Here is a 26380-nt window from a genome sequence, read left to right as displayed (position 1 = left end):
GAGCTAGAGATTCCACTCCTACAGGGCGCACACAGAACCAGAACAGAAGCAGTAATTTGAAAGGATCCTGGGTCATACCCAGCTGCTGATCTTGGAGAGCCTTTTGGAGAGGCAGAAGGCAGCTGGGACTTGCCCCAGGGACATAGACAGTGGTAGCAGCCACTTTGTGGAGCTCATTCTGCCACATGGATATTGATGCTGGCAAGCACCATTTTGGAATCCTGCCTCTAGCTTACTAGTGCCAGGACCTTGTGCCACACATCAGCCTATAGGCCCCAGTACTGGGACACCTTAGGCCAAGCAACTAGCTGGGCAGAAACAGAACCCCACCCACCAGTAGGCCTGCTGCACCCCTGAGCCCACAGCTGCCCCAGGACCAGTCCTGTCCACCAGAGGACCCTAGACCCAGGCCTGCACACCAGCACACTGGCACTAGCCCCAGGACTCTAGGACTCTGTAGCCAGAGACAATGGGACCCAGTTCCACTCATCAGTTAGCCAACAGTAGCCCCGGGACCAGCCTCACTCACCAATGGGTAGACACCAGCCCCAGGACTACTGCAGACCCTCAGCCAGACACCCAAGGATCTGGATTCACCCACCAGCAAGCCAACACCAGCTTGGAACACACAAAGACCCTTCAGCCAGCCATGTCAGCCTTCTCACCAGTGGACCTACTCCAGCTCTTAGCCCTTCAGGGCCCTACAGATTGAGGCTCAGAAACCTGATTCCACCCACCAGAGAGCCAGCTCTACTAGCCTTGGGACCCCCCCCCCCCAAGCCCCAGGCCCAAGTCCTGCCCAATGGAAGGTAAACATCAGATCCAAGACAACTTGGACACCTCAGCCAGCTGCCATAGGATATACCTCACTCACCAGCTGGTCAACACCAAATTCAGGACACCCTGAACACAACAGCCAGCCACACCAAGAACCAACCCTACCCACCAGCAATCCAACATTAGATCTGGGACTGCCAGCACCACATTCACCCACTCCAGAACCCAACTCTGCCCAGCAGTAGACCAGCACTACACTGGGACCTCCTGGGGCAATGCAGCCAGCGGCCTTGTGACCCAACCCTGCCCTCCAGTGGCCAGGAGCCTCCACAAAAGGCAAGGCATGGCAAGTAACCAAACCAGGGATCAGCTACACCTACCAGACCACCAGCAGTAGTCAGCCCACTACAGCAGAAGGCCCCACATAGCCCAAATAGGGAGCAGAAATGGCAGCCAGAAGGAAGTGGCATGATATATTTAAAGTGGTGAATGGGGAAAACCTACAACCAAGAATACTCTACCTGGCAAGTATTTCATTCAGATTTGATGAAGTGATTGAAAGTTCCATAGACAAGCAAAAGCTTGTTCAGCACCAGTAAACCACTAAACCAGTTTTATTAGAAATGTTAAATGGACTTTTCTAGGTAAACAAGAAAAAGCCACAACTAGAAATATAAAAACTTACAAGTCAACTACAAAATTAAAAGTCTTATTGGTAAAGGCAAATATAAAGTAAAGGCAGTAAATCAACAATGTATAAAGGTACAAGTAAGGTTAAAAGACAAAGGTAATAAAATCATCTATATCCACAACATGTAGTTAAAGGATACACAAAACATAAAGATATAAAATATGATGTCAAAGTCAGCAAGCATGGTGAGGGGGAATGCAGAGTTGTTAAAATGCATTTGAACTTAAGAAATAAGCAACTTAAAATAACCACTTATACATATATAGGTTGGTATATATAAACCTCACAGTAACCACAAAACAAAGATTATAATAGATACACACACAAAAGAAAGGAACCCTACTTCAGGATGACACCTACACCCCAATGTTTATAGCAGCATTGTTTACAATAGCTGAGAAATGGAAACAGCCTAAATGTCCATCAACAGGTGACTGGATAAAGAAGATGTGGTATATTTATACAATGGAATACTACTCAGCCATAAAAACCAACAACATAACGCCATTTGCAGCAACATGGATGTTTCTGGAGAATGTCATTCTGAGTGAAGTAAGCCAGAAGGAGAAAGAAAAATACCATATGAGATCGCTCATATGTGGAATCTAAAAACAAACAAACAAACAAAGCATAAATACAGAACAGAAATAGACTCATAGACATAGAATACAGACTTGTGGTTGCCAAGGGGGTGGGGAGTGGGAAGAGATAGACTGGGATTTCAAAACTGTAGAATAGATAAACAAGATTATACTGTATAGGACAGGGAAATATATACAAGATTTTATGGTAGCTCACAGAGAAAGGAATGTGACAATGAATATATATATGTTCATGTATAATTGAAAAATTTTGCTCTACACTGGAATTTGACACAACATTGTAAAATGATTATAAATCAATAAAAAAATGTAAAAAAAAAATAAAAAATAAAAGAAAGGAATCCAAACAAGATACTAAAGATGGTCATCAAAGCACAAGGAAAGAGCAAAACAAAAAGAAAGGAACAAAAGAGAACTACAAAACAACCCCAAAACAATGAACAAAATGGCAATAAGTACACACCTCTGTCTTTCCTAACCTGCATCCTCATATTTCAAAATTTCTACCATTCTATTTTATCTAGGGAATTCACTGCAACTGGAGTTCTGGAAAAACAGTGTCCGTTGGCTCTTTGCCAGAAATTCACTGTTCCTAAGGTTTAAATTAATATAGTAATACAATTGCTGGAATTAACTTTTTTAAATACACGGTCTTAAGACTTCAAAAGTTGCCATAGGGGTACAGGGGCAATGATGCTGTGTAGTGCCTTCTAGGACTGATTTCGTCGTCAGCCAGTCAAGTCAGGGGTTGTGAACCTGAAACCAATGGGTGCAGGCCGGGGGCGGGGCTTAGAGGAACTAACTGTCAGTGAGGCTGCAGTTGGTTGTGGCAGTTCCGGGTGAACGGATTAGCTAGCCTCCACTTGTCACTTACATACCATATGATGCTCCTCCTGAGGCGCTGATGGTGAGTCCTCCCCTGGCTTCCCCTTCAGGAAGTTGCCCTTCCCCTCTGGTACTTTCTCCCTCAGCCTCTCCTCAGAAAGAAGGAAATGCTCCTACAGTGTTCCAGCTACAGATTCAGCCAGACATTCCCTCTTGTAGTTTCCACCTTTCCTAAGGCAGCGGACTTTCGCGAAGATCAACCAGCCACTCAGTTTGAATTTCTGCCCCCAGCCCTCCGTCATTACACATCCGGTATCAACTTTCCAGACTGCTCACCTGCCTTGTGTTTGTTCCTTTTGCCTTAGGCAGTACTGGAAGCACACTGATGCCGTGGTGCATCTCCTCAGGTGTCTGGAGCGGAGCCCGAGGGAGGAAGGGCTCGTTCTGAGTGAAGGTCATTGGGAGGACAACAGACCGCCCATCTTCAGGGTCTGTGAGTCAGACGGACGCTGCGTCGTGTGCTGGGAAAGTTTTCTGAGCAGACAATCCAACTCCAGTTCTCTGTCATAAACCATTAATAGCTTTGCAGCTTGTGATAGTTACTGAGAGCCCACAGTACCCCTTCAGGATAATTTTGTCGCACAGTTCCTACAAAATGTAGTGATTAAAGGGAAGAAAGACTTCCCACTTTCAGGGACAAGGTGAATCCATTTCCCCTCCAAGAGAAAGAGAATTTCTCAGGGCTGACTGACATTGAGGACAAATCCACACGCCATTTTTGAGAGGACAATCATTAACTCCACATAGAAAGAGAATTGAGGCATTATCTAATTTACTTATAAATTAATGTCAGAAATCTATGTAGCAATTTTAAGACAAACCAGTATTTTTTTTTTCTTTAATGAGACATGGACTCAAAAAGTTATCCACAACTTTTAAAAGTCAATTTAAGCTGGAAAAGAGTTTTAATAACATTGAAATTCTGTTTATTCTAAACCACTACTTCTTTACCCAACTCTTTTAAAGTATCAAAATAGAGTAATATTAGCATTTATATGCTAGCTTAACATTTCTTGGGGGAAAAGGTTTGTTAGGAAACTCTGGAGTAGAGACTAAAGAAGCCAATCTGAGTATTTGTCACATATTCACAGTCAGGCAGTGAGATTCTGTTGAACTTGGTTGCTATAAAAATATATAAAAGTTGGAAAAAACCTGGCCCATCAAGGTCTCAAATGAGATAAAAGAAAGTTATGACTGAATATCATTATGGTCTATTAATTTCTGTCTGGATAGAACAACATAAGAGATCAGAATATTCTCCACCCCATCACCCAAACCCCCACCGCTTCTGACTTTGAAGTAGCTGCCAGAACATGCTTCCCGAGGCTCAGATAGGCTGAGGGCAAATCCCTCAGTTGTCTATCCCTAGAGCTAAGTAACCTGTTTCAGCTTGTGGTCCCGGTGACTGGTTACATGAAAAATCCTCTTTTCAGTTGGATAGATACAGAGTGAATAATAGCTGAGTAGTGCTTGGTATCATTAAGAACATGGGATGACGCTGACTAGCCTCTGTCCCTTGGGGTTGTACCTTTTCTATCTCATTTAAATCAAAAGCATCGTAGAAGAGGAAAGTATCCCTAATTTTCGCAGACTCTAAGAAATCACTAGAAATAATTAAGGAGAAATATGAGCTTTTTATTTGTCTTTCGAAGGAAAGCTTTAGAAGGCCATCAAGAAGGCAAATCCTACGTTCCTTTGGTCCTAGGTGAGTTTTGCCGAGAGTCCTAAGAGTTGGATTCAGAAAGCCTGTGACAAACAACAGGATGAATTCCAGCGGTTCTGATTTGGATTTTCTTGACAAAAGATTTACTAGTGGATGGCTGAAATTTTTCAGGACTGTATTCATGAAAAGTTCTGAGGATCTTCCTGAAATCATTCTAATATTGTCTTTGATCTGTACAGTTGGAGGTAAGTATAATCCTTTTTATTTTAGTTTATTCTATGGACATATTTTGTAAATGTCATTGTAAAGAATTAAGGAAAGTAGCAAGAGTAGGAAATTAGATTTTTGTTTTTAAATTCATACCTCTATCCTCAGATTTTTAATCAAATGAATCCAACAGTAATCTGCCCCGAGAAGAGACATGTAGGATCTAATCCATATTCTTCACTTCTATTGAGTTCAAAGTATTCATACCTTTTTACCAGCTAGGTCATGGTTAGATTTAAGTGATGTGGAGAACTGAAGCACATAGGCAGAAAATCAAGGGTTTAGGGATTTTATTGTTACCTGCATTATCATAAACTATTGTTTCATTCATATTTTAAAGTTAGCTGTCCCACAGCTTTCTTCCCCTGGACAAAGAATTTTCAAAGTGATAGATCTTCTGAATGATTCAGTTACTTTTTAACCACGTGATAGGATGTCCCTTAGGTTTTGTCCAAGTGCTAAATTATACTCAGCTTTTATGAGAAGAAAAGAACACTGTAGAAATCAAGAGAGAGCACCTTTTCTGCATTCTTTGACCTGATTAGGAAATGTATTACCAAGATAATCAGAAAACATTAAACTGAAGGAAACACTGTAATATTGCTATTGCACTTTGAAAACAAGTAATGAAAGAAGTTAAGCAAAGTTAAATATTCATTTTGGGCTTTAATAGGTAGTAGGTAACTAGTAATAGGTAGCCATTTTTTTTTCATTGTTAAATTATTTTACTAATTCCTCATTGTTATCTTGGGAATCAGCCAGAATATTTCATTTAAGTTATTTATTATTAACCCCTTATTGCAGGGTTGCTAAAGATTCGTTAACAAAGCAAATATCTGACTTATGACATGTACAAAAATTGATACAAATATTTTAGTACAACCCAACAGCCAGTGATTGCTAACAATATTTACTGAAGATTCTAAGGAAATGATATACCTCATAGAAGAGGTAAAGCATGAATTTAGCGGATTACCAATTACACTGATTCTGTATGCCGAAGTGTGAGGAAGGGTTTCAGTTACAGGAGTATAGCAAGAAAGTGGTGGAACAGCATGTCATTGTCCTTGAAATTAAGAAATCATATCAAATTAAAGTTCTGTAAATGTGGTATTTCATTGCCTTTCAGTAAAGACATAGTTTTTTTGCAGCATTTTTGAACCTACACTTGAAAGACTTTCCAGTTCCTCTCCCTGTGATATTATTTTTAATTGGATGCAGTTTTGAAATGTTAAGTTTTACATCTGACCAGGTGTGTACAGTGAATATGAGTATTTTATATATCTGAGTATATCTAAAATTCACGTAAATACAAAGATGGCTTAAGAAAATTTGTGAACCTATCTCTTCACTGCTCTGCCAGTTGAAAGATATTTGTGGTGTGGGTAGCATCAGATCAGCTGTGTAGAAAAAGGAACCAGGAGTGAAAGAGCTGAAATCCAGCTAAACATAGTCTAAACAGAGCCTAGGTCTGAGACTAGGTAAGCAATTCAGAACGAGTACACTTACAGCTACTGAGAGTGTGAGTAGCTGAGTATTTAAGCATAATTCGAACACTCAGACAAGAAACTGGTTAAAATGTTAGAAGCCCAGAGAGACTTTGAGTTACTGGTACAAGACTCTAGTAGTAAGAGAATTCTGACATTGAACCAATGCCTCAGGAATGTTTCATAGAAGCCTCATAGACTAGGGACCAGTCTCTAAGTGTACCTGACTCAAGCTACAGTATTATGAAATCATCAGAAACAGCTGGAGTCTGGTAGTGGAGAGAGAATACGCTTACTACAAGGGATACAGAATACATTTTTTTTTTAATTTTAATTTTTTATTGAAGTATAGTCAGTTTATGATGTGTCAGTTTCTGGTGTACAGCATAATAGTTCAGTCATACATATACATACATATGTTCATTTTCATACTCTTTTTCATTATAGGTTACTACAAGATATTGGATATAGTTGCCTGTACTGTACTGTATGAACTTGTTGTTTATCTATTTTATATATAGTAGTTAGTACCTGCAAATCCTGAACGCCCAATTTATTGACACATTAAATAGTTCCCTAGCCCGGGTATTGGCAGTAAATTTTTTCTGTAAAAGATCACATAGTAAACATTTTAGATTATGCAGGTCATATGATCTCTTTCACAACTACTCAACTCTGCCATTGTAGCTCAAAAGCAGCCATAGACAATATGTAAGTAATTGGGCATGGCTGTGTTCCAATAATACTTTATTTATAAAAACTGGCTTTGAGCCAGATTTGGCCCAGAGGGTGTAGTTTGCCAACACCTGCTCTAGTTAATCAGTGCGTAAATGAGAATGTGTGTGGAAATGATTGACTTTCCCAAACAAATTTAACCAGTGATGTTAAAAAAAAACATAGTGGAAATCATGTATCTATGCGAGAACCAGAAGCAGATTACTACTTCATTTGTCATGAACAGGTTTCATAACCATATGATTTTTGATGTAAGTGCAATTTTAAGTACTTCTATGAGCTTATGTGTCAAGATCTGTGAAGAGTCTAAGACTTTACTCTACTTTCAAGCTATTCAGTTGGCTTGCCACAATTTCATGGTCCTGGCAAAAGGCATGGGACTCCTGGGCTTGAGAGAGAGGATTTGTTACTCACAGCAATAGCAGAAGCCAGAGTATCAGCATTTTCTTGTCCCTGTTCCATGAGCCCCACAAGGAGAAGCAAAGAAGTGAAACCTGCACACTCAATGGGTTGCATTACAGGAGGAGAAATCTGAGATTAGAGAACTTGAATATTTTATGATGGGCAGTAAGCTTTTCTGCCCTCTTGCTCCGGAGAGAGATTATCATTATTACACTGGCGAGTATAGTAAACCTGCCCTTTCCTCTGGAGGGACACTTGCTCTCTCTTCCAAAGCTGTTAGATATTCTTGAAAGAAAATATTCCCGGAAGAAAGCAATCACTGCCTCCATCTGTAAATTATGGAGAAACACAAGAGACCCATGGAGAATCATCTCCCAAATTCAAAGATAATCAACCAACACAGTAGGTACTCAGTGTTTCCTTAATGAATGAATGTTGAATGGATGCCCATAATAGGATTTACAAATATCAACTAAAACACCATTAATTTGTTATTTCATGAACTGCATTACCTTCCTAGTCTCTATCCCTGCTATTCTCCCATACACAGCTTCTGTGTAAGCCATGACTAATTACACAGTTTTGGGAATTTGATATGATTGTTTACTCCTTTGCAGACTTTGTACATCATCATGAAATCTCTTTCATCTATCTGAAATCTCTTTATCTTGTACGCCTGAAAATCTCCTACATATTCTTTAGTACTTATGTCAATGTGCTTCCTATATCTGTTCTTTAAGAAGATAAAATAGGCATAGAGATTACACTAACCTTTTCTTGTAGTTGGTAATGATCTGATGAAAAATTGTGAATATCCAACAGTGTTAAGACTTTAGTGTTTATCATGTTGTGATGGATCTTTCTATCTTTTGCTAGAGATAGGAGTGCCTGGCATGTATTCTATGCCAAAAGACCAATGGATAAATGAGAAAATGACATGTTTTTATATTATTAGGTCCAACAATTTGCAGACGCCATACAATGGATAGATCCACATTTATTTTTTAGTTTATTTACACCAATAATTATCTTTAATGTTGCATTTGACATGGATGTTTACATGCTCCACAAGTTATTTTGGCAGGTAAGAAGTACTCTTTTTCAAAAATATTATTCACTCAAGAACTACCACATGTTATCAATGTTGAGTTTTTTTTTATATTTTAAAATTCAATTTTATTGAGGTACAATTTACATGCAGTAGTAAGCATACATTTTCAGTGCACAGTTTGATGAGTTTTGATAAATATGTATATCTGCATAGCCACACAATCAAGATATAAAAATTTCTACCACCCTAGAAAATCCCCTTAGACTTCTTTAAACTCAATCCTTCACCAGTGCCTCAGAGAAGCAACCCCTGATCCAATTTCTTTCCTTTTTTTTTTTTAATGATCCAATTTCATTTGATTTACTTTAGAAATTCAATCCAAATATTGATGTGATTTTTGGCACAGATAGTCATTTAAAAGGTCATAGGGTATGAGTGAAAACACTTTCTCATTAATTGTCATTTACATATAGTATATGTCCTTTTGAATATTAATCCTCAGAGAAAAGTTGGAGATCATTTCTATAGCCTTATTATTAAAGTCTCAAATAGATGTCAGGTGAAAAAATGTGCACAGTGATTATTACAGGCATTATTTTCAAAAGCCATTTGTAAGCAAGATAAATTTTATTCAATTACATTGATTTTAAAAAATCCACTACATGTTGTTTTTAGCAGGTTCTGTAATATTTACATAACAGTTTCATTGTCTTCCATGTATGACTTAGATTCACAATCAAAAACGGCAAGTCTCTGCTTTGGTACCACTGTAGATTTTTTCCTCCCCAAATTTTTACTTTTGATGAAATTCAACTCATCAATTTTTCTTTTAGAATTTGTGTTCTTATGTCCTATTAAAAATTATTTGCCTTACCCAAGGTCACTAGGATTTTCTCCTATATTTTCTTCTAGTAGTTTAATAGTTTTAGATTTGACATTTAGGTCTATGATTCATTTTGAATTAATTTTTTATATGATGTGAGGTGAGTGTTCAGATTCATGTTATCTTTCTAAATTAACATTCAATTTTTACAGAATCATTTTTCTTCTTCGAGTTTTATTGAGATGTAATTGACATAAAGCACGATGTAAGTTTAAGGTGTACAGCATAATGATTTGACTTATATACATCATGAAATGATTATCACAATAAGTTTAATGAACTCCATCAATTTATACAGATATAAAATTAAAGAAATAGAAAAAATATTTTTCCTTGTAATGAGAATTCATAGGATTTACTTCTTAACAACTTTAATATGTAGCATACAGCAATGTTGATTATATTGGTCATGTTGTTTTACATTATCTCCCTACTACTTCTTTATCTTATAACTGAAGTTAGTACCTTTGACTGCCTTCATCCAGTTCCCCTTTTTCGCACTCCCCCATGGCCTGCCTCTGGTAACCACAAATCTGATCTCATTTTCTATGAGTTTGTTTGCTTGTTTGTTTGTTTTTGAATTATAAATGACCTACATCACTATATGTTACTTCCTGTTATACAACATAGTGATTCAATATTCTATACATTTCAAAATGATCATCACGATAAGTGTAGTTACAGCATGTCACCATACAAAGATATTGACTATGTACTCCACACTGGACATTTCATATCCATTTATTTTGCAGCTGGAAGTTTGTAATCTCCCTCACCCATTTCTTTCCTCCTCTCAACCCCTTCTCCAGGTGGTTGCCTGTTTGTTATCTGTATCTGTAAATCTGTTTGTTTTTTCTTATGTTTGTTCACTTAGCATAATACCATCTAAGAGGTCCATCCATGTTAGTGCAAGTGGCAATATTTTATTCTTTTTTATGGTTGAGTAATATTCCTGTGTGTGTGTGTGTGTGTGTGTGTGTGTGTGTATGTCTCATATCTTCATTATCCATTCACCTATTGATGAACATTTAGGTTGCTTCCATGTTTTGGCTATTGTAAACTATGCTACAGCAAATATGGGCATAGTTCTGAATTCTCATAGGTACTTTGAGGCATAATCATCACATTTCCGCAAGTCCATTTGGTAATAAAACCTTGCTAAAGAGCCACCACAGGTAAAGTAAGAAAAAATAGAAGGCAATGGTGAGAAGGTAGAAAGCCAGTCCTAGAATAATAGAATTTCCCTTCCCATCTTTTCTTTGGTCTTTTGCCATTTCCATACATTCCTTCTATTATTTTGTTTTCTCTTTTTTTTCCTCTTTTATAACTTCATCCTAAACTTGTGTTCTATTTTCTATGTTAATAGGCTATGTCTCAGTTCTTATGCATAAATATGTGTATATATGTATGTATATATATGTATATATATGGGATGTATGTATATATCTTCACACATGCACATCTATATTCAATGGCCTTATCAAGAAAATTAAAAGTTCCTTTTAAATTATAATACGGTATTTCCTATAACTGGTATTTTTGGGGTCCTAGGAATCTCATTGCAACATTTGTTCCATATTTCCAGAGTTGCAAGTACATAATTGTTAAATAAGATAACTTCAGATTTCCCTTTGATGGATTGATTGAATGTGATTCTGTATCTCCAAAATCCTGATTATCTGCTTTTAATAATGAAATACAAATGCATTCTGATTTTTTTAATCCGTAAAATTTCTTTGCAGATACTTTTAATCACAATTCCTGGATTTTTTATTAATTATATCTTAATTCTTTGGTATCTGGCATCTGTGAATAAATTACTTTTGAAAACCACCCAATGGTTATTATTTTCAGCTATCCTTATGAGTTCAGATCCCATGCTGACTGCAGCTGCTGTAAGAGACCTTGGTAGGTATAATTTTATCTTTTATTCTATTTCAAATTTTGTCAATATTTAAATTGTCTAGCTTTAAGATCTTTTGTTCACAGCTTTTCTCTATGTGAAGTGGGGTGCTGTGGCATTAGGGATTGAGCATAGAGATTCAGGTGGTGATGTTTAGAACAGAATGAAATGCCAGTAATCGGCTTCCTAAAAAAAAACATGTGTGTGTGTGTGTGTGTGTATAAAGTCTTACATTCAATTGTGGAATAAGGAAGGGGATTATTTGGAATATTTGACTTTATACATGCTTCTACCTTGAGCCAACAGAACGGTTCTGGGGACATTACAATATTGCATGTACATTGTGGTTACGTTTCTATTGCCCAGCACCTCTTTTCTGTTGAAAACACTGTCCTTAGGATAATGCCATTTGATAAAAACAAACAAACAAACAAACAAACAAACAAAAAAAACCTTTGGAGTCATTGTCAACATTGAGACCAAAAGCCTAAAAAGTCAAAAACAAATCACTAGGGGCAGTGTTTTCAGTGTGTACTGTTTTAGGAGAAAGAAACCTGTATTTAAAAGTAAAATACCAAGTCAACATAACCCAGAACAAAAGCCAAGAGCTTCATTCAAAAAAATGAATAACCTGTGTTCCTTCAGTTTCTTTTTAATAATGAGGACTAGAACATTTGTTTTAAAGTAGAATTTTAATATGGCCCATACATGCGCGTGCGCACACACATGCACATAAAGAGAAAAGAGCTATTTTCATTTTGTTATAGTTCCATTTTCTAAAATGGAATAGTTATACAACAGTATCAGTTGGTTTGGGGGTGGTTTTTGAGTAAAAGTCACTCTAAAACAGTGGCTTAAAACCACAATTATTCATTATTTCGGATGAGTCTGGCAGTTCTGATGATATAGACTGGCCTCTGCTGATCTTGGCTAGGCTCACTAAGGAAACTGCAGTCAGCTGGAGGGTCATCTGGGGGCTAGGTGATCTAGGATGGCCTCAACTGGATGACCCACTGTTCTTCCACATATTTCTCACATTCCTCCATAAGGGTAACCCGGGACTGCTGCCATGATAGTGGCAGGGATCCAAGAGAGAGGAAGCAGAAATCTTTCTCAAGCCTCTGTTTGCATTAAGTCTCAGAACAAAACAGATCTCTTGGGTGAGAGAAACTGCAGAGTCTTACAGCAGAGGGCATGGATGCAGGGCAAGGTGAAGACCTGGACCATCAAGGCAAATGAACTTTCACAGAAACAGACTGCCTTGGCTTTTATTCTCTTCCAACTGCATACTTACTGTATTGGATTGTGACCACAGATTGTTGGTTCACAAAAAGGGCTTTTACCATTTCCTTAATTATATTTCCTTCCTGTGGACATTTTGAAAATCATTAAAGATGCTAAAAATTATAGTTTTGCCCTACAGACACACTGAATAGCAAAGAAAAATGATAACTGATGGATATCTAAACATAGAATATCATCATAAATGGAGGAGAATTAGGATGAAGGTAGGTAATATAAAGGTGCCGGCCATTCATGGAGCATGATTTCTAAAACCACCGAAAGGGATACATGGGAAAGCCAGACAATTTCAAACTATAGTGAGATTATCTGGACAATTGCCTTAATATTTGACTTAAGTATTGTGGTATAATGCCTTAGTTTATAATTGACTTTATCCCTTAATCACTGCTTTTTGTCTTGTCTTAAATTCACAATCTGTGTATTTACATAGGCTAAGTCTCAGAACAAAAGAAAATAATAAATTTTATGTTTTCATCTGTGCTTTGAAAGAAGGCATGAGAGCTCTGGTTGATTATCTCACTTAATCAACCACAGTTAATTTGGTACCTAATTATGATGGTCTGGACTTCACTTATAGTTGATCTATAAAGAAATTTTTCCTTGAAGGGAGTTTTCAAACATGACTAAAGTTTATTTAAATATGTAGGAAAAATATGCAATACAAATCTGTAGCTAACAACATCCTTCTACTTGCTGATAAAATTTTATTCTTTATTATTGATGTTTTTCCCACCTTAAAAAAAGATATTTTCCCCTCCATAGGTCTTTCTAGAAGCCTTGTCAACTTAATTAATGGAGAAAGTCTGATGACCTCTATAATGTCTTTAATTTTGTTTGATAGTATTGTGGATGTTAACTTCAGCATGCAAAGAAAGACAAACTATTCCTTAAGTAAGGACTGATTTTTTTCTTAACTTCTTAAAATTAGAATCCTATATTTTCTGGAAGCTGACATGGATTTCATAATACCTTACCCTAAGCTATGCTTGTACAAACATAATTGTGAGTATTAGTATAGTGATTTACCCTTTACATACCCCTTATTTAATATTGGCTGTTGTTTTGTTGTGAGGCTGAGCTGGGACTTTTCCTGAGGACACGTATAGAAGTAGCATTCCACAGGCCTAGGCTGAATCAGAATGCTTGGCAACAACAATGAGAGATAATGAGATTTTTATGTGTTGAAGGTGAACTCAGAAGATAAACCGGGTAGTGTATCCACTGGTGGTGAGAGGAGGTGGCTTCCCTTCCCTTCACCCTGGGACAATCTCCTTGCAGGCAACACAGAAAGCTGTCAACCCAGGGAGGAAGTGTGAGTTACAGGGCCACCTACAGGCCTGAGATCAGTGCTTGTAAGCAGAAAGATTGCAAGGTGCACATGAGCTCATTTGCCACATTCGGATAGCCCTGAACCATAGTATGTCTTTTCCTTTATCATATGTATATGTGTGTATAAAATAAATTACATATGCACACTATAATGAGTGATTATAAAGTACACAGATGGGTAATTTTCACTCAAGACAAGAAATACAGTGTTACCAGCTTCTCCAGGGGTATCTTTCATGCCCCTTCCTGATTAAAACCCCATACTTTCTGTGATTCTCAGAGTACAGTCTGTGAGTTGGTGTGGGAGAGGGTCTACAGGACCTTTTAAGGCTGTCCAAGAGGTCAGATATTTTTGTTAGAATACTAAGAAGTTATATGCCTTTTTTACTGTGTTGCCATCTATACTCATTTTGGGAAAGCAATGATTATAATCTTCCTGAGAAAATTGCTGATGTATACTATTCCACTCACTGGATGTCTTCTGTATTATCATTCCACCCTCCTACCCAACTGAAAAAAGAGTGTTTAGGAGGTGCTTATAGACTACATTCTAGTGTATCAAGAGGCTGTATGGTGCCAAATAATCCCATATACTGAAGTGGGATCCTTCTACTACCACCTGTCTGCAGCGATCAAGCACATCCCAAGTTACCTTCCCAACCACTCAGGAGAGGAAGTTTTAGCTACGACTGTTTTCCCCGTCCCTGGAGAGCACTTAGTTGTTGGGCAGCCAGGGACCCTGTTTACCTCTATTCTGACTCGCCCATGCCTTACATGATAACAATCAATGCCTAAAACTCAGAATTGAAGACTATTGTTTCCCAGAAAGAATCAAAGGAGCTGGTCCAGATGGTGGTGAGTTACCCTACTTGGGCATAAGAAGCACTTGCCCTCAGCCTTGTTCTGTATCCAACTAGTTGACCCAGACCATGGCAGCTTGGAACATCTGTGGTGATCCTAGAGCCCAAATTTAGTGCAGGAAGGTAGGTACATCCTCTTTAAATGCTTAGTTTATGCCATCAAAGTGGTGAGTGAGAAAACCAAACCAACTCCATTAATACAGCCTTTTCCAAAATCCAGGGTACAAAAGGAGGTGGCACAATACAGCACTCAGACAATTTTTTACTATAAAACTTGGTGTAGATAAGGCCTTCCTGAAGATGACTAAGGTGAGCAAAAAAAGAAATGTTTATATTCAGAAGTGTCTTTGAAGCTCAAGAACTATCCCTGGGGGAAATAAAAAATGCAAAGGAGTGCAGGCATTGTGCTGGTCAGAGGATCCATGCCCCACCTCTGTACCCACTCTAGTGTTCTACCAGGTCCCTTCTAAGTAAATACTGACCACAGACTTTCAGGGAACTTTATCAGAGATGACATCTATAATCTAATCAAGAGAATTTATTTGATATTCACTGGAAGAAAAAAAAGATATTGGTATGGGAGTTCATTCATTCATTAATCCAAAAACTATTTTTGAGATAGACTATGTGATAGCACATATTCTAGGCCCTGGTGATTCAGCCATGAACATAACAGTCCTTGCTTTTGTAGAGCTTGCCTCATAATTTTGACAGTAATCAAAAGAACAGAATTTTGGTTTTGTTTAGGTTTCGGAGGAGTAAAAACTGTTAAGTAAGCACTCTTAAAATAATCATAGTAACAGCTATAATAATAAAAGTTCTGCTGTAGGAGGACGAGAACAATGAACTTGTTACTGAATCAAATGGGTCTGCTCACCCGCCCGGAGTGAAGCCAATATACGGACACTGGGTTGTGTTGAAGAAAAATGCAGTATTTATTGTAAAGTTGCCAATACAAGAAGGTCGGATGGCTCATGCTCTAGGACCCCCAGATTCCTCGAAGGGTTTTAGCAAAGCATTTTTAAAGGCCACATGTGGTGGGGGAGGGTCACAGGGTATGTGATCAGCTAGTTCACAGTTCTCTGGTTGGTTAATAGTGAGGTAACAGGGCAGTTAACATTATCAGTCCTTAGACATCAGTAGGTCTGGGGCTCATGATCATCAAGTAGTTAATTTCTTCTATTTGGTAGTGGTTTTAGCATCTGTAAAACAACTCAAGAAGTGTGCATCAGACACTATTATCTAGGTACTTCAGAGAGGAGCTACAGCAGAAGATATGAGGGAGGGGCTTATCCTGGGCAGGCCCCATAGGGTCCTGCTCAGTTACAAACTTTTTTCCTTTGCCATTAGGACTTTCTCTGAATTTTTAATAGAAGAATTTCTCTTAAGAAATCTGCTTGATAAGTTTTACTGGTATTTCACTTATACCAAATGACACAATTACGAAATAATTTTCATACTAATTATTCTTCTTCTAACTTATGTAATTATTTAAAGTGTTGCTCTATCTTTGAAGTTAGCACATATTTCATAACAGGGAAAAACAGGAAGAGTTATTGCACTCAGAGTTCCTGCCTTTTCCTACTTGTATGTTAGAAGTTTAAGAACACTGGAAGAAATAATGGATTTGCTTTGAGGCTTTTCCCGGCCTAATAAATCCATTTGGCAAAACATTTTACTCATTGAGAGCTATTTTTCCTTCTTAAAAGAGAAAGCAGCTTTTAAACTGGGCCTTTTAACTGCAGTTTCCTTCATCATCCGACACCACAGTCAGCCTCCACCTTAAAGGAGGTGCTGGGCTTTCAAAATTGTTACCAAGGCCAACTCCATACCTAGAATGGATGTGACCTAGAGGGTCATTTATGAAACTCTCCTCCCAAGTTCACACTGATCCCTACAGAGAATAAATCTTTCTACTTGGCATATCTGGATACAATGGCTCTCCTTCAGCCATGGGAATGAGACTAGGTATGAAGGAATCTAAATCTTGTCAGCATTCTTAGCAGTGCCCTCCTCAGCAGTGGACATTTATGAATAAGGGTTCATAAAGGGATTCTTTCTCCTTCATATTACTACAGCTCTAGGATTTCCTTCCCCAAATTTAGCCTGATTTTTTTGATGTGGCTGCTGCTACTCTTTTTTGGTGGCCATTCTTTAGTTTGGTTTTGTTCTTGCCCTCCACATATTCTGTTGGAGTTGACCCTTCAGGCTTTCCTGACCCCAGGACCCACTCTCACCCATGATTCAAACTTTGCTCCACTGTTGCGCACCCTGTAAAGGTGGGAAGGCCTTTCTCACCCATGGCATGCCTGATTCCAGCCATCGAGGCTGTCAAGGCCTCAGGCTTCCTGGTTTTCTGGGAAGGGCATCATAATGACTGTAGAAAGCAATTTGGCAAAATATAGCCATATCAATAAAGGATCAACTATCCTTTAGTGTAGTGATTCCACTTCTGGGTCCTAAGGAAGTAATCAGAGAAATACAAAAATTTCTATACAGAATATACACTGCAGAATGGCTTCTCAGGAAAAACTGGGAACAGTGAACCGGCCAACATTAAGGAACCAGTCAGGTTGGTTTGGCAGGTCAAGGCGGTACAGGAGATTCACTCAGCTAGGACCCAGAGGCATTCCTTTTTCTGTATCCCTTGTGTGTATCATGTTAGACCTAGAATATGAATTCCACGAGTTTAGAGACTTTCTACTTCTTGTTCATTACTGTTTTTCTAAAATGCATTATACAGTTTGGCACTGAATAAATACATATGCCTTAGTGGGGACTGGAAAAAAGCTCTTAAACTAAACTGAGCAAATTTTACAAGCTTAAGTGTGGCTTCTAACATTTGAAAAGAAACTCTCTCAATTTAGGAATAAGAAAATACCCTACATCTATTCTGAAGGCTATGAGCTATTTTTAAAGATAATGAAAAAGAAAAGTTTGACCCAGATTATCACTTAAAATTAAGAACAAGTAAGTTCTATTAATTGTTTTCTATTTACTCTCTTTTCTTGCAGACTATAGCATCATGACTAAAATTTGGTCATATTTTCTAGCAAGTTTCTTGTTTGGAATTCTAAGCTCAAAACTGATTCAACTGTGGATGGCTACTGTTTTTGGTGATGACGTCAATCATATAAGTCTCAGCTTTTCAATTCTGTACTTCATCTTTTTTTTCTGTAAGTGAGGGGACTATGCCTAAAACTAGAAATGACATAGAAAATGTCAAAATAAAATGACATAGAAAAATTCAAAATAAAAATGTAGGAAATACATACCAAGCCAAAAAAAAAAAAAAAACGCAACTGATCTAGAAGGAATATTTTTGAAAATAATGTATCAAAGGAGATAAAAATATTAAGATCTATACAACAGAAAACAATACACCAAGATATATAAAGTAAATTCCAGTATAAAAAATGAGAGAAATTTGACAAAACCATAATTACAAGAGATACTTTAGCATGCTTTTCCTAGATAATTTCATAACCAATCAGAGAAAAAATGATTATGGCTTTAAAAAGATTTAAACAAAAACTTAGCTTGGTTTATAAGCTGTATAAAGAGTTTTATCTCCCAAAACAGGATGCTTATCCTTTACATAGACTTGTAGATGTTAATAGAAATAAATGAGCTAGACTAGGAGAACATTTCAATAAAATCCTAAACGTTGTTCAACCACAATGCAATTAAATGCTAACTACAAAAGGAGGGTCTTTAAAAATAAACATTCTAATTTCCTGAAATTAAATACTTTTCTTGGTAACTCATAGCTCATAAAGGAAATAAAAATAGAAGTTACAGATCAAGTAAGGCTAAATATTAGAAACTCTATCCTAAACATTACTAATCCATTTACCACAACTCCCTTCTCAAGAAGTACAGCAGACATTGATAATTAGCCACATGCCAGTTTCCTGATACAGCCTCAGAATCATGTTCAACCCAGCTTTTCAGACAGCTCTACAAATGATTTGAGTTTGGTATGTGTGATAGTACCTACTTCTCAACTTACACATGTCTTTCCATTATGTTTAAGAATAAGGCAGTGTTGCCTAGCCTCATATCCATGATTATAAATGGTTCTGGAAGTTCTAGCTAGTATGATAAGAAAAAAAGAGAGAAGTTTATATATATTTTGAAAGAGAAAATGGTTACATTAATCACAACATTTTAGATTACACAGAAAACCCAAGAGATTAATTAAAAAACTAAGACAGCAAGGCTGTTTAATAGTTTGATATAAGGTAAATACACAAAAAATCAGTAGTATTCTTATAAACCAGCAGTAACTAGTTAGAAAAAATTGATTGTCTTTGTATTGGCAAAAAGTTACGAAAAAAAAAAAAATCAAGGAATAAACTTAGCAAAAAATTTGAACCTAAACAGAGTACTACAAAAGTTTTTGGAGAAGTATAAAATTCAAATAAATTGAGGCATTTCTCTTTAGAAATGCTAGAGTAAAAAGATTCATTATTTTCATGTCTGAGGAAGGAAAGGCAGAACATAGATTCTCGAAGTTTCCTCACTAATCAGTGGGTTCAAGCCAATTAAAATCTAGTGAGGTTACAGAATCAGGTTAATGAATTAATAGAGAGTGAGAGAATGATTGGTCAGTACGAGTATATTCATTATGTCCTACTTTAACTATGTATACCTAAATCTACAAAATATGTATTCCAGCAAAAATAATTTCCTCTAACATCATTAAGTAAGTAAGCATAGTCTCAAGATTAAGCATTATGCTGAAGGAGAAAATTTTTTTATTTATTTAATTTTTTAAATTGAAGTATAGTTGATTTACAATATTAAATTAGTTTCAGGTGTACAACACAGTGATTCAATATTTTTATAGATTATAATCCATTTAAAGTTATTATAAAATAATAACTATATTTTCTTTTGCTGTACTTTATATTTTTGTTGCTTGTTTATTTTATATATACTAGTTTGTATCTCTTAATCCCTTACCCTTATCTCCAAGAAAGAAATTAAAAAATTTTAGAGTCAAGATGTCTCAATAAACATTTCAGGAAAAAAAAAAAAAAACCTGCCTAGGACAGAATTTCATGAAAACAAGATGAAAGGTAAATATAAATCTAATGTAAAAGAGCTGTAACTCTGACCTGGCTTAATGTTTATGTTATTAAGATCTTCAAGATAGTCATCATAAATATTTTCCAAATCTCACCATTACCTGACAAGTTACAATGACTAGTCCAGGATCTGATCTGCTCAAAGCACCCATGTTCACAGCTCCCTTTTCTTTCATGATTCAAAAATGACTGACTAAATTGTTCATTTTTAGCTTAGGTATCATTCTTAGCCAGGACTAAAATAAAGAATATAAAACTTGTAATTTTCCATATCAAGAAGAAAAGAGTCAGTAATGTGATAATGATATTAATTTCATCAAACTAAGATTATCACAATCTGACTCAATGATAGAAATTTGGGGGGATGAAATTTTACAAAATAATTTTAAAAATTCATCTGGAAATATAAACTGTGAGACTATGTGAGACAACTTTTTAAAAGTGAAGAATTTTCCTACTAGGTAGGTATGAACATTTAATAAGCCTACAGTAATTAAAATACAACTGATGTAACAAAGGAATACATAGTAAACCAAAGAAACAGACGGGGCACAGAACTGATCCATGTATGACAATTTGATAAACACGGCAATATGATAAAAATGGCATATCCATAATATTCGTTAGCAGTAAAACAAAAAATGTTGATTTATTAACTTGAACAATTTCTGGTAAACATTAAGAGAAAAAAAGAACACTGTTAGAGAACTGTGGTACTGTAAAATCCCTTTGAGTTTTTTTTATGAGTGACTTTGAGTATATGTATGTTGAATATGTGCTGCTGTGAGTGTTCACTGGGTATCCACTCCTCTCAAAGATCTTGATCCAGTTATCTTAAATTTCCAATTCTAAAGCCTATGAAAACCCAAAGATATCTCCTCATAACTTTCTGAAAATTTCTGGGGTATTCTTCCTTATAATCTCTGCTACCCACTCTTAAATATATAGAAGTTTCTGGTACCTAATAAACTTTACTGAAGATGCAGACAAGGGAAGCTCACAGGGAAAGTTACATTGTGTAGCTCACGGTTCTATGAGATCTATCAGCTCCTCACTTTTCCATGTTTCCTGCTTGATTTTTACCACTTGCCTCCAATATAGAAATTCAGCAAGCAACCTTTCATGCTTGAAGCTGCCTGTGGGTTGCATTCTCTATTCTCAAGTAACTTATCAAATTATTTTTTCTAGGTGAATGTAGTCCTCTCCTCAATAGAAATTTCAATCAAAATTGTCCTTAAGTCTTGGCAGTGGAATTATGGTGTTCCCTTTTCCCAAAAAACTATGTAATCTCTATACTATACCATGTTATTTGAATTTTTCACAGTGATAATATACTACTTTCATAAGCTACTGTCAGAATTATTTTCCCCCTCTAGCTCATGAATGCTAAGAGAATATTTGAGAATATTCCACAGTTTTTTTTTACACTTTTCAGTCCCCCACAGTGAATATACCAAGCCAAAATTAAACTGGAGAGGTCGATCCATACTGGGTTTCTGCTGGCTCCACTCCCTTAGTCCTGCCACGAAATCAAACCATTTCTATCTCCTGCTGTCTCCCAAGAAGAAAACGTGAAGCTCTCTAATCTGTAGAGAGCTCATCATCTCACTTCCATTTAATTCATCCGGATCCCGTCTTAAAAAAGATTAGACCTAACCTCACTAGGGAACATGAAGAATTTTGTGAGTTCCACACTATTGCCAATGATCAGAAACCAAAGCAGTGCAAGGATGTCCAGTGTAGACTTTTCTACATAGTTGGGTATGAATCTGAGAAGGACAAAGGACATTGGGTGGTGGTAATAATATGCAATATTATCCAGTTCAAACCAAGTGGGGGAGCCTCTCTATAAAGTCACTGTACTGTCAGGTATCTGATGTTTTCGTCTCTGGTAAAATTTGTGCTACTGCTGATATTGAATTAATACTTTATATTTACTTCTTCTAAAAAAATAGGTGAACTAGTTGGAATGTCTGGAATATTTACCCTCGCCATTATGGGCCTATTTTTAAATTCTACAAGTTTTAAACCAGGAGTTGAAGCACCCCTTCTCGAGTGAGTGGCTAGCATATTTTCACTTTGTTTCTCACATTAGAAGTTATACTGTTGTAATAGTAACTGTATCTACATCCGCATGGTCAAAGTAAGATACAGACTTGAAAACCAGACAACTAAAACACTCTCTAAAAACTCTATTGCCTGTGCCTTCTAAACCTCTAATGTTAGAGAAAATTTGTAACGTCACCTTGAGTTCATGTTGACTTTATTTCACCACTAATTCCCTAAGTCTTTGATCATATTACTCAGTAAAGTTCAATGTAATTCCTTAGACAGGGCCAGGATTAAGATAAGGCAAGTGAGGCCCTCATCTCAGGCACAAAATTTAAGAGGGTGCCAAAAACCTCAGCAGCCAAGATAAATAATATTTTAAAATTGAAATGAATGCAAAAAAATCCATAGTGAAAAGTACAAAATTTTAAAATAAAGAATGTTTTAAGGACACTGAAGAGAACATGCAAAGTCAATTAAAAGATTAAGCTCAGGCATTTTATAAGATTGTCAGTGTTATAACAGAAAATAGAAAAGTATGAACTGTGCCCCACTCAGCTGAGGGATGAGTGGAATCTGTGTCAGTCTTGAAGAAGGATGCATTCTGTAATGTTCCAATACATGCGATGGGAGTTTGGTCTCAATCACACAATGGTAACATATGTGTTAACAGAGGCCCTGAACATAATCAATGATTTTTTGGAGTTTGGGAGGACGTTATGGAAGATGAAGTGAGTTCAGAAGTCAGAAGCTTAAAAATACAGGATTTTATAGGATTTGAGAGCACTCCACACACACACATACACTAGTACATGTACACATCTATTAAATGGGTTTGGAGCTTAGTTGTTCGGCTCATACCCACTCTCAGTTTGATGGGCATTGCTTCCTTAGAGAATCTGGTTTCCTTTTGTTGGGTTTCTCCCATTACTTTCTACCATATAGGAAAGGTCTTGACAACTCCTCAATCATTGTTGCCTAATTGATTTGATTACATTTTGTGTTAATGAACAAGACTGGGATTTTTGGTATTTGGAGGCATTTTTCAGTGTGTTAAGGATAAAAATTTAATTATGTAATTGTTACATGAATAGTGAAGTATGCCAGTGGGTCATAGTCACCACTCAACTGACCAAATTATCCGGCTCAATATTTCCTAGTGATTTTATCAATTACATGGGTAGGTTGGCATACTGCTTTGAAGAATATTATTTTTGGTGCCTATGTAGGTGATGTAACAATTGGATCTGCTTTTGATAGTACGGTCAAAAGAAGGTTAAAAAATGCAGGAATCACACAATTGTCATAAAATATGTCTTAGTGTGTTTCCCTTCAAGTTAATGTTGTATACAATACTTAAATCCAGAAAATAACAGAATTAAAACTATGGCTATATAAATACAAGAAAGGGATGACAGTTCATGGCCTAGAGTAATTAGCCTAAGTTGAGTCATAGAAAAAAATATTTTTAAAAATTTGATTTAAGGTTTCCTAGGCTAGAATGTTTTATATTGAAATGTTCTTTGATAATGCCTTGGTATTTGTGTTTCAGGGACAGAATCTGGCAGCATATGGGTAAAACCAAGCTATTTGCCTCTCATAAAATGATATTCATGTGCCTTTTTAATCTTTTCAATTATTTTGCTGTAAATATAATGTTGACATTAAAGACATGAAATACATAGAAAGATAACAAGAAGTAAATTTTAAATAGCTATGGTCTCAACACCCCAAAATGACACATATTGGTGTCTGAATGTACTTTTTTAAACTGCTTTGCCTGCAGCTAGTGAGAACATGAGCTTTGGGAATAATGAAGTCTTCCTGGGCTCTGGAGTACTTGAGTAAGCGCAGGCTCAGAAATCACAAAAGGAGAATCTACAAAGGGCACATTCTTGTGAATAAAAGAGTCATTCACATCCTCTAAGTGCTAGCTAGATTTTAGGCAAAGGCTTAATTCTGTCACTATGTAAATCAGACTAGCAGTTCAGAATTCCCTTTCAAAATGTTTGATTGTAGCTCTTCCTAATGATACAAGGACTTCACAATCAGTATTTTTGAGCTACGTGAGCCATGGTACCCGAATGAGCTTAGTCAAATACCATGGCTACAACCTAACATGTCTTTCAAGGTCAATCCAAAAAGAAAGATACTAATTTACATTCGGTGTAAACTGGTTAAAATTGCTTTAGAATTATTTGTTTACTTGCCTTAGTGCTCCTTTCTCCCTAGTTAAATTATAAGCCCCTTGAGTGTTGATGAATGCCTTATTCACCTTTATTTTCTTCATAATGCCTAGCACAATGCCTCCCATAGATAAGCCTTGTGTTAAATGTTAGATTAATTAACTATATTTACTTTTTTTTCTGAAAACGCAGGTTCTGGAATTGTCTATCATTTGTTGCTTTTCTTATGGTGTTTACTTTCGTTGGACTTCTAATTCCTGCACATACATATTTATATGTATCATTTTCTGATGTGTATTATTCATTAAATGTCTACTTAACACTTATGGTTTTCAGGTAAGAATGTCATTTGAATTTTTCTATTTATAGAACATAAACTAAGCCTAAAGATATTGTTTAAATAACAGAAATGTTTCCTTCCTTAGAATGAAAAATTCACTCTTAAGCTTCAAGGAATCATCTGCAAATTAGTGCTTAGTTCCCCCCCCCCCAGTTTTTAACTACATTTCAAACAATGCAAACACTTTGAAAAGTTTTTGAAAATTAGAAAAAAGAGAAAAAAATCTTTCATTATATTATTTCCCAGAGGCACCCATTATTAACATTTTGGATATTTTAGCCAGTGTTTTTTTTTTTTTTTTTTTTTTTTTTATTCTATGAGGTTTCATGAAGTTAAATACCTATCACAAATAAAAATTTTATCTTGCTTTGTTTTCTTAATATTATATAGCAAATAATTTCCTATTAGTAAATTATAGTTGGAAATAGCTTTTTAGATATTGTAAGGAAGTCCTCCATATAAATACCTTTTTTGCCTAATAAATTTTGTAGTCCCTTTCTAGTATTAAGAGGCAGAAAGCAGTCTGCCCACGTAGCTGAAAAGGACATAACATAGAAGAGGAAAACCACCATAACAATCCTTTCATCTCCATCACCCAAAATGCTAACATTCTGCCTCTAGCGAGGAAAATTAGTTGGGAGTCGGCATCAAGTTAGCTAGTGCCAAGTACATGGAAATTAGTTCCAAATTATCAGAAACAATTACTGTGAAATATAAGAATGATATGTGACTGAAAAAAGAAATAGAAACGAATTAACCAATACCAGACAGATTCAGTAAGATTAAAATCTACAAAGAAAGAAAAAGAGAGGACATTATTTTGTGACTTCTTATTTATTAGATTTGTTTTTATTTGTTTGGGGGAATCTAAGATAGAGTATATTTACAAAACATCTCCAGTATGAAGAAGCATCATTCAAGGGCAGTGTGGAATCACCCTACTACTTACCTGACAGAAAGAAAGAAAGAAAGAAAGAGAATAATGCCATTCTCTTGGTGTGTCTGTCTCTGTGTGGAACGCCCTTCTGCCTTCCTCGGGTGCCATGCTGATGGTGTGTGAGAGATGGCTTATTTGTCTAAGAGCTGGCAGTTCCACGGGGGATAGATTGATCTAGTGTAGAATGGAATGGAAAGAAATTTCTATGACAAGAATAACTTTTTAAAATTTGTTTTGTCTTTTAGACTTCTGGTCTTTCTATTAATAAGCCCTCTTTTGTCTCGACTTGGTCATGGTTTCAGCTGGCGCTGGGCATTCATAATGGTCTGGAGTGAAATGAAAGGGACTCCCAACATAAACATGGCCCTTCTGATTGCCTACTCTGAATCTTCTCTTGGATCTGAGAGGGAAAAATCTCAAGTAAAGGAAGTTGTTTTTTTTTTTAATTTGAATATTTTATAAAAATTGTTTCTATGTACTAAAATATGCTTTTGTCATGAGATTTCTCAACCCCATTGGGGCTGTGGGAGTGGATTATCCACAATGAGAAAACTGGGATGAGAAGGAACAACCGACAACCTTCCTCTTCTCCATTCTAGTTCAGGGATCCCTGAATGCCTCCATGACACTCCAAAACATAGGTTTATTGTGAAAGTCAAGGCATTAAACCTTATAAATCATTTTATAATTTCCTCATTCCAAAACAGACTTAATAATACTACCAATGGCTTGCTAGTAAATATTTAACAAGTAACTTTCTTGGAGAGGGAGACCCTAATTTGTAGTGTTTGCCAGTTTCTGTTGTGTAATCACTTTCATCAACAGAACATCAGTCCACTCATACACTTCCTGAAAATTTAATGATCAGCCCTCAGAAACTGATAAGAGCCAGGTCTGTCTGGCTATCTCACTGTCTCCACTATCTCAAAGGGTCA

General features: G+C 36.4%; 1 protein-coding gene across 10 annotated transcripts in view; it reads left to right on the top strand.

The window, feature by feature from the left end:
• The first annotated feature begins 2760 nt into the window (after nt 1-2760).
• Nucleotides 2761-26380, top strand: part of SLC9C1 (solute carrier family 9 member C1) — a 64016-nt gene continuing 40396 nt past the window's right edge. For 2 of the 10 annotated variants that reach the window (XM_074363301.1, XM_074363291.1), the window contains exons 1-6: nt 4874-11351; nt 13414-13542; nt 17855-18016; nt 21889-21988; nt 24361-24504; nt 25691-25865. In XM_074363301.1, coding sequence (XP_074219402.1) covers nt 11135-11351; nt 13414-13542; nt 17855-18016; nt 21889-21988; nt 24361-24504; nt 25691-25865 — 927 coding nt within the window. In that variant the 5' untranslated portion in view covers nt 4874-11134. The other 8 variants (XM_010970932.3, XM_074363240.1, XM_074363247.1 and 5 more) reach the window with 8 other exon arrangements.

This window comes from Camelus bactrianus, chromosome 1 (assembly GCF_048773025.1).
Source record: "Camelus bactrianus isolate YW-2024 breed Bactrian camel chromosome 1, ASM4877302v1, whole genome shotgun sequence".
NCBI lineage: Eukaryota > Metazoa > Chordata > Mammalia > Artiodactyla > Camelidae > Camelus > Camelus bactrianus.
The sequence above is the reverse complement of the archived record's forward strand: the minus strand, read 5'-3'. Positions and strand labels throughout refer to the sequence as shown.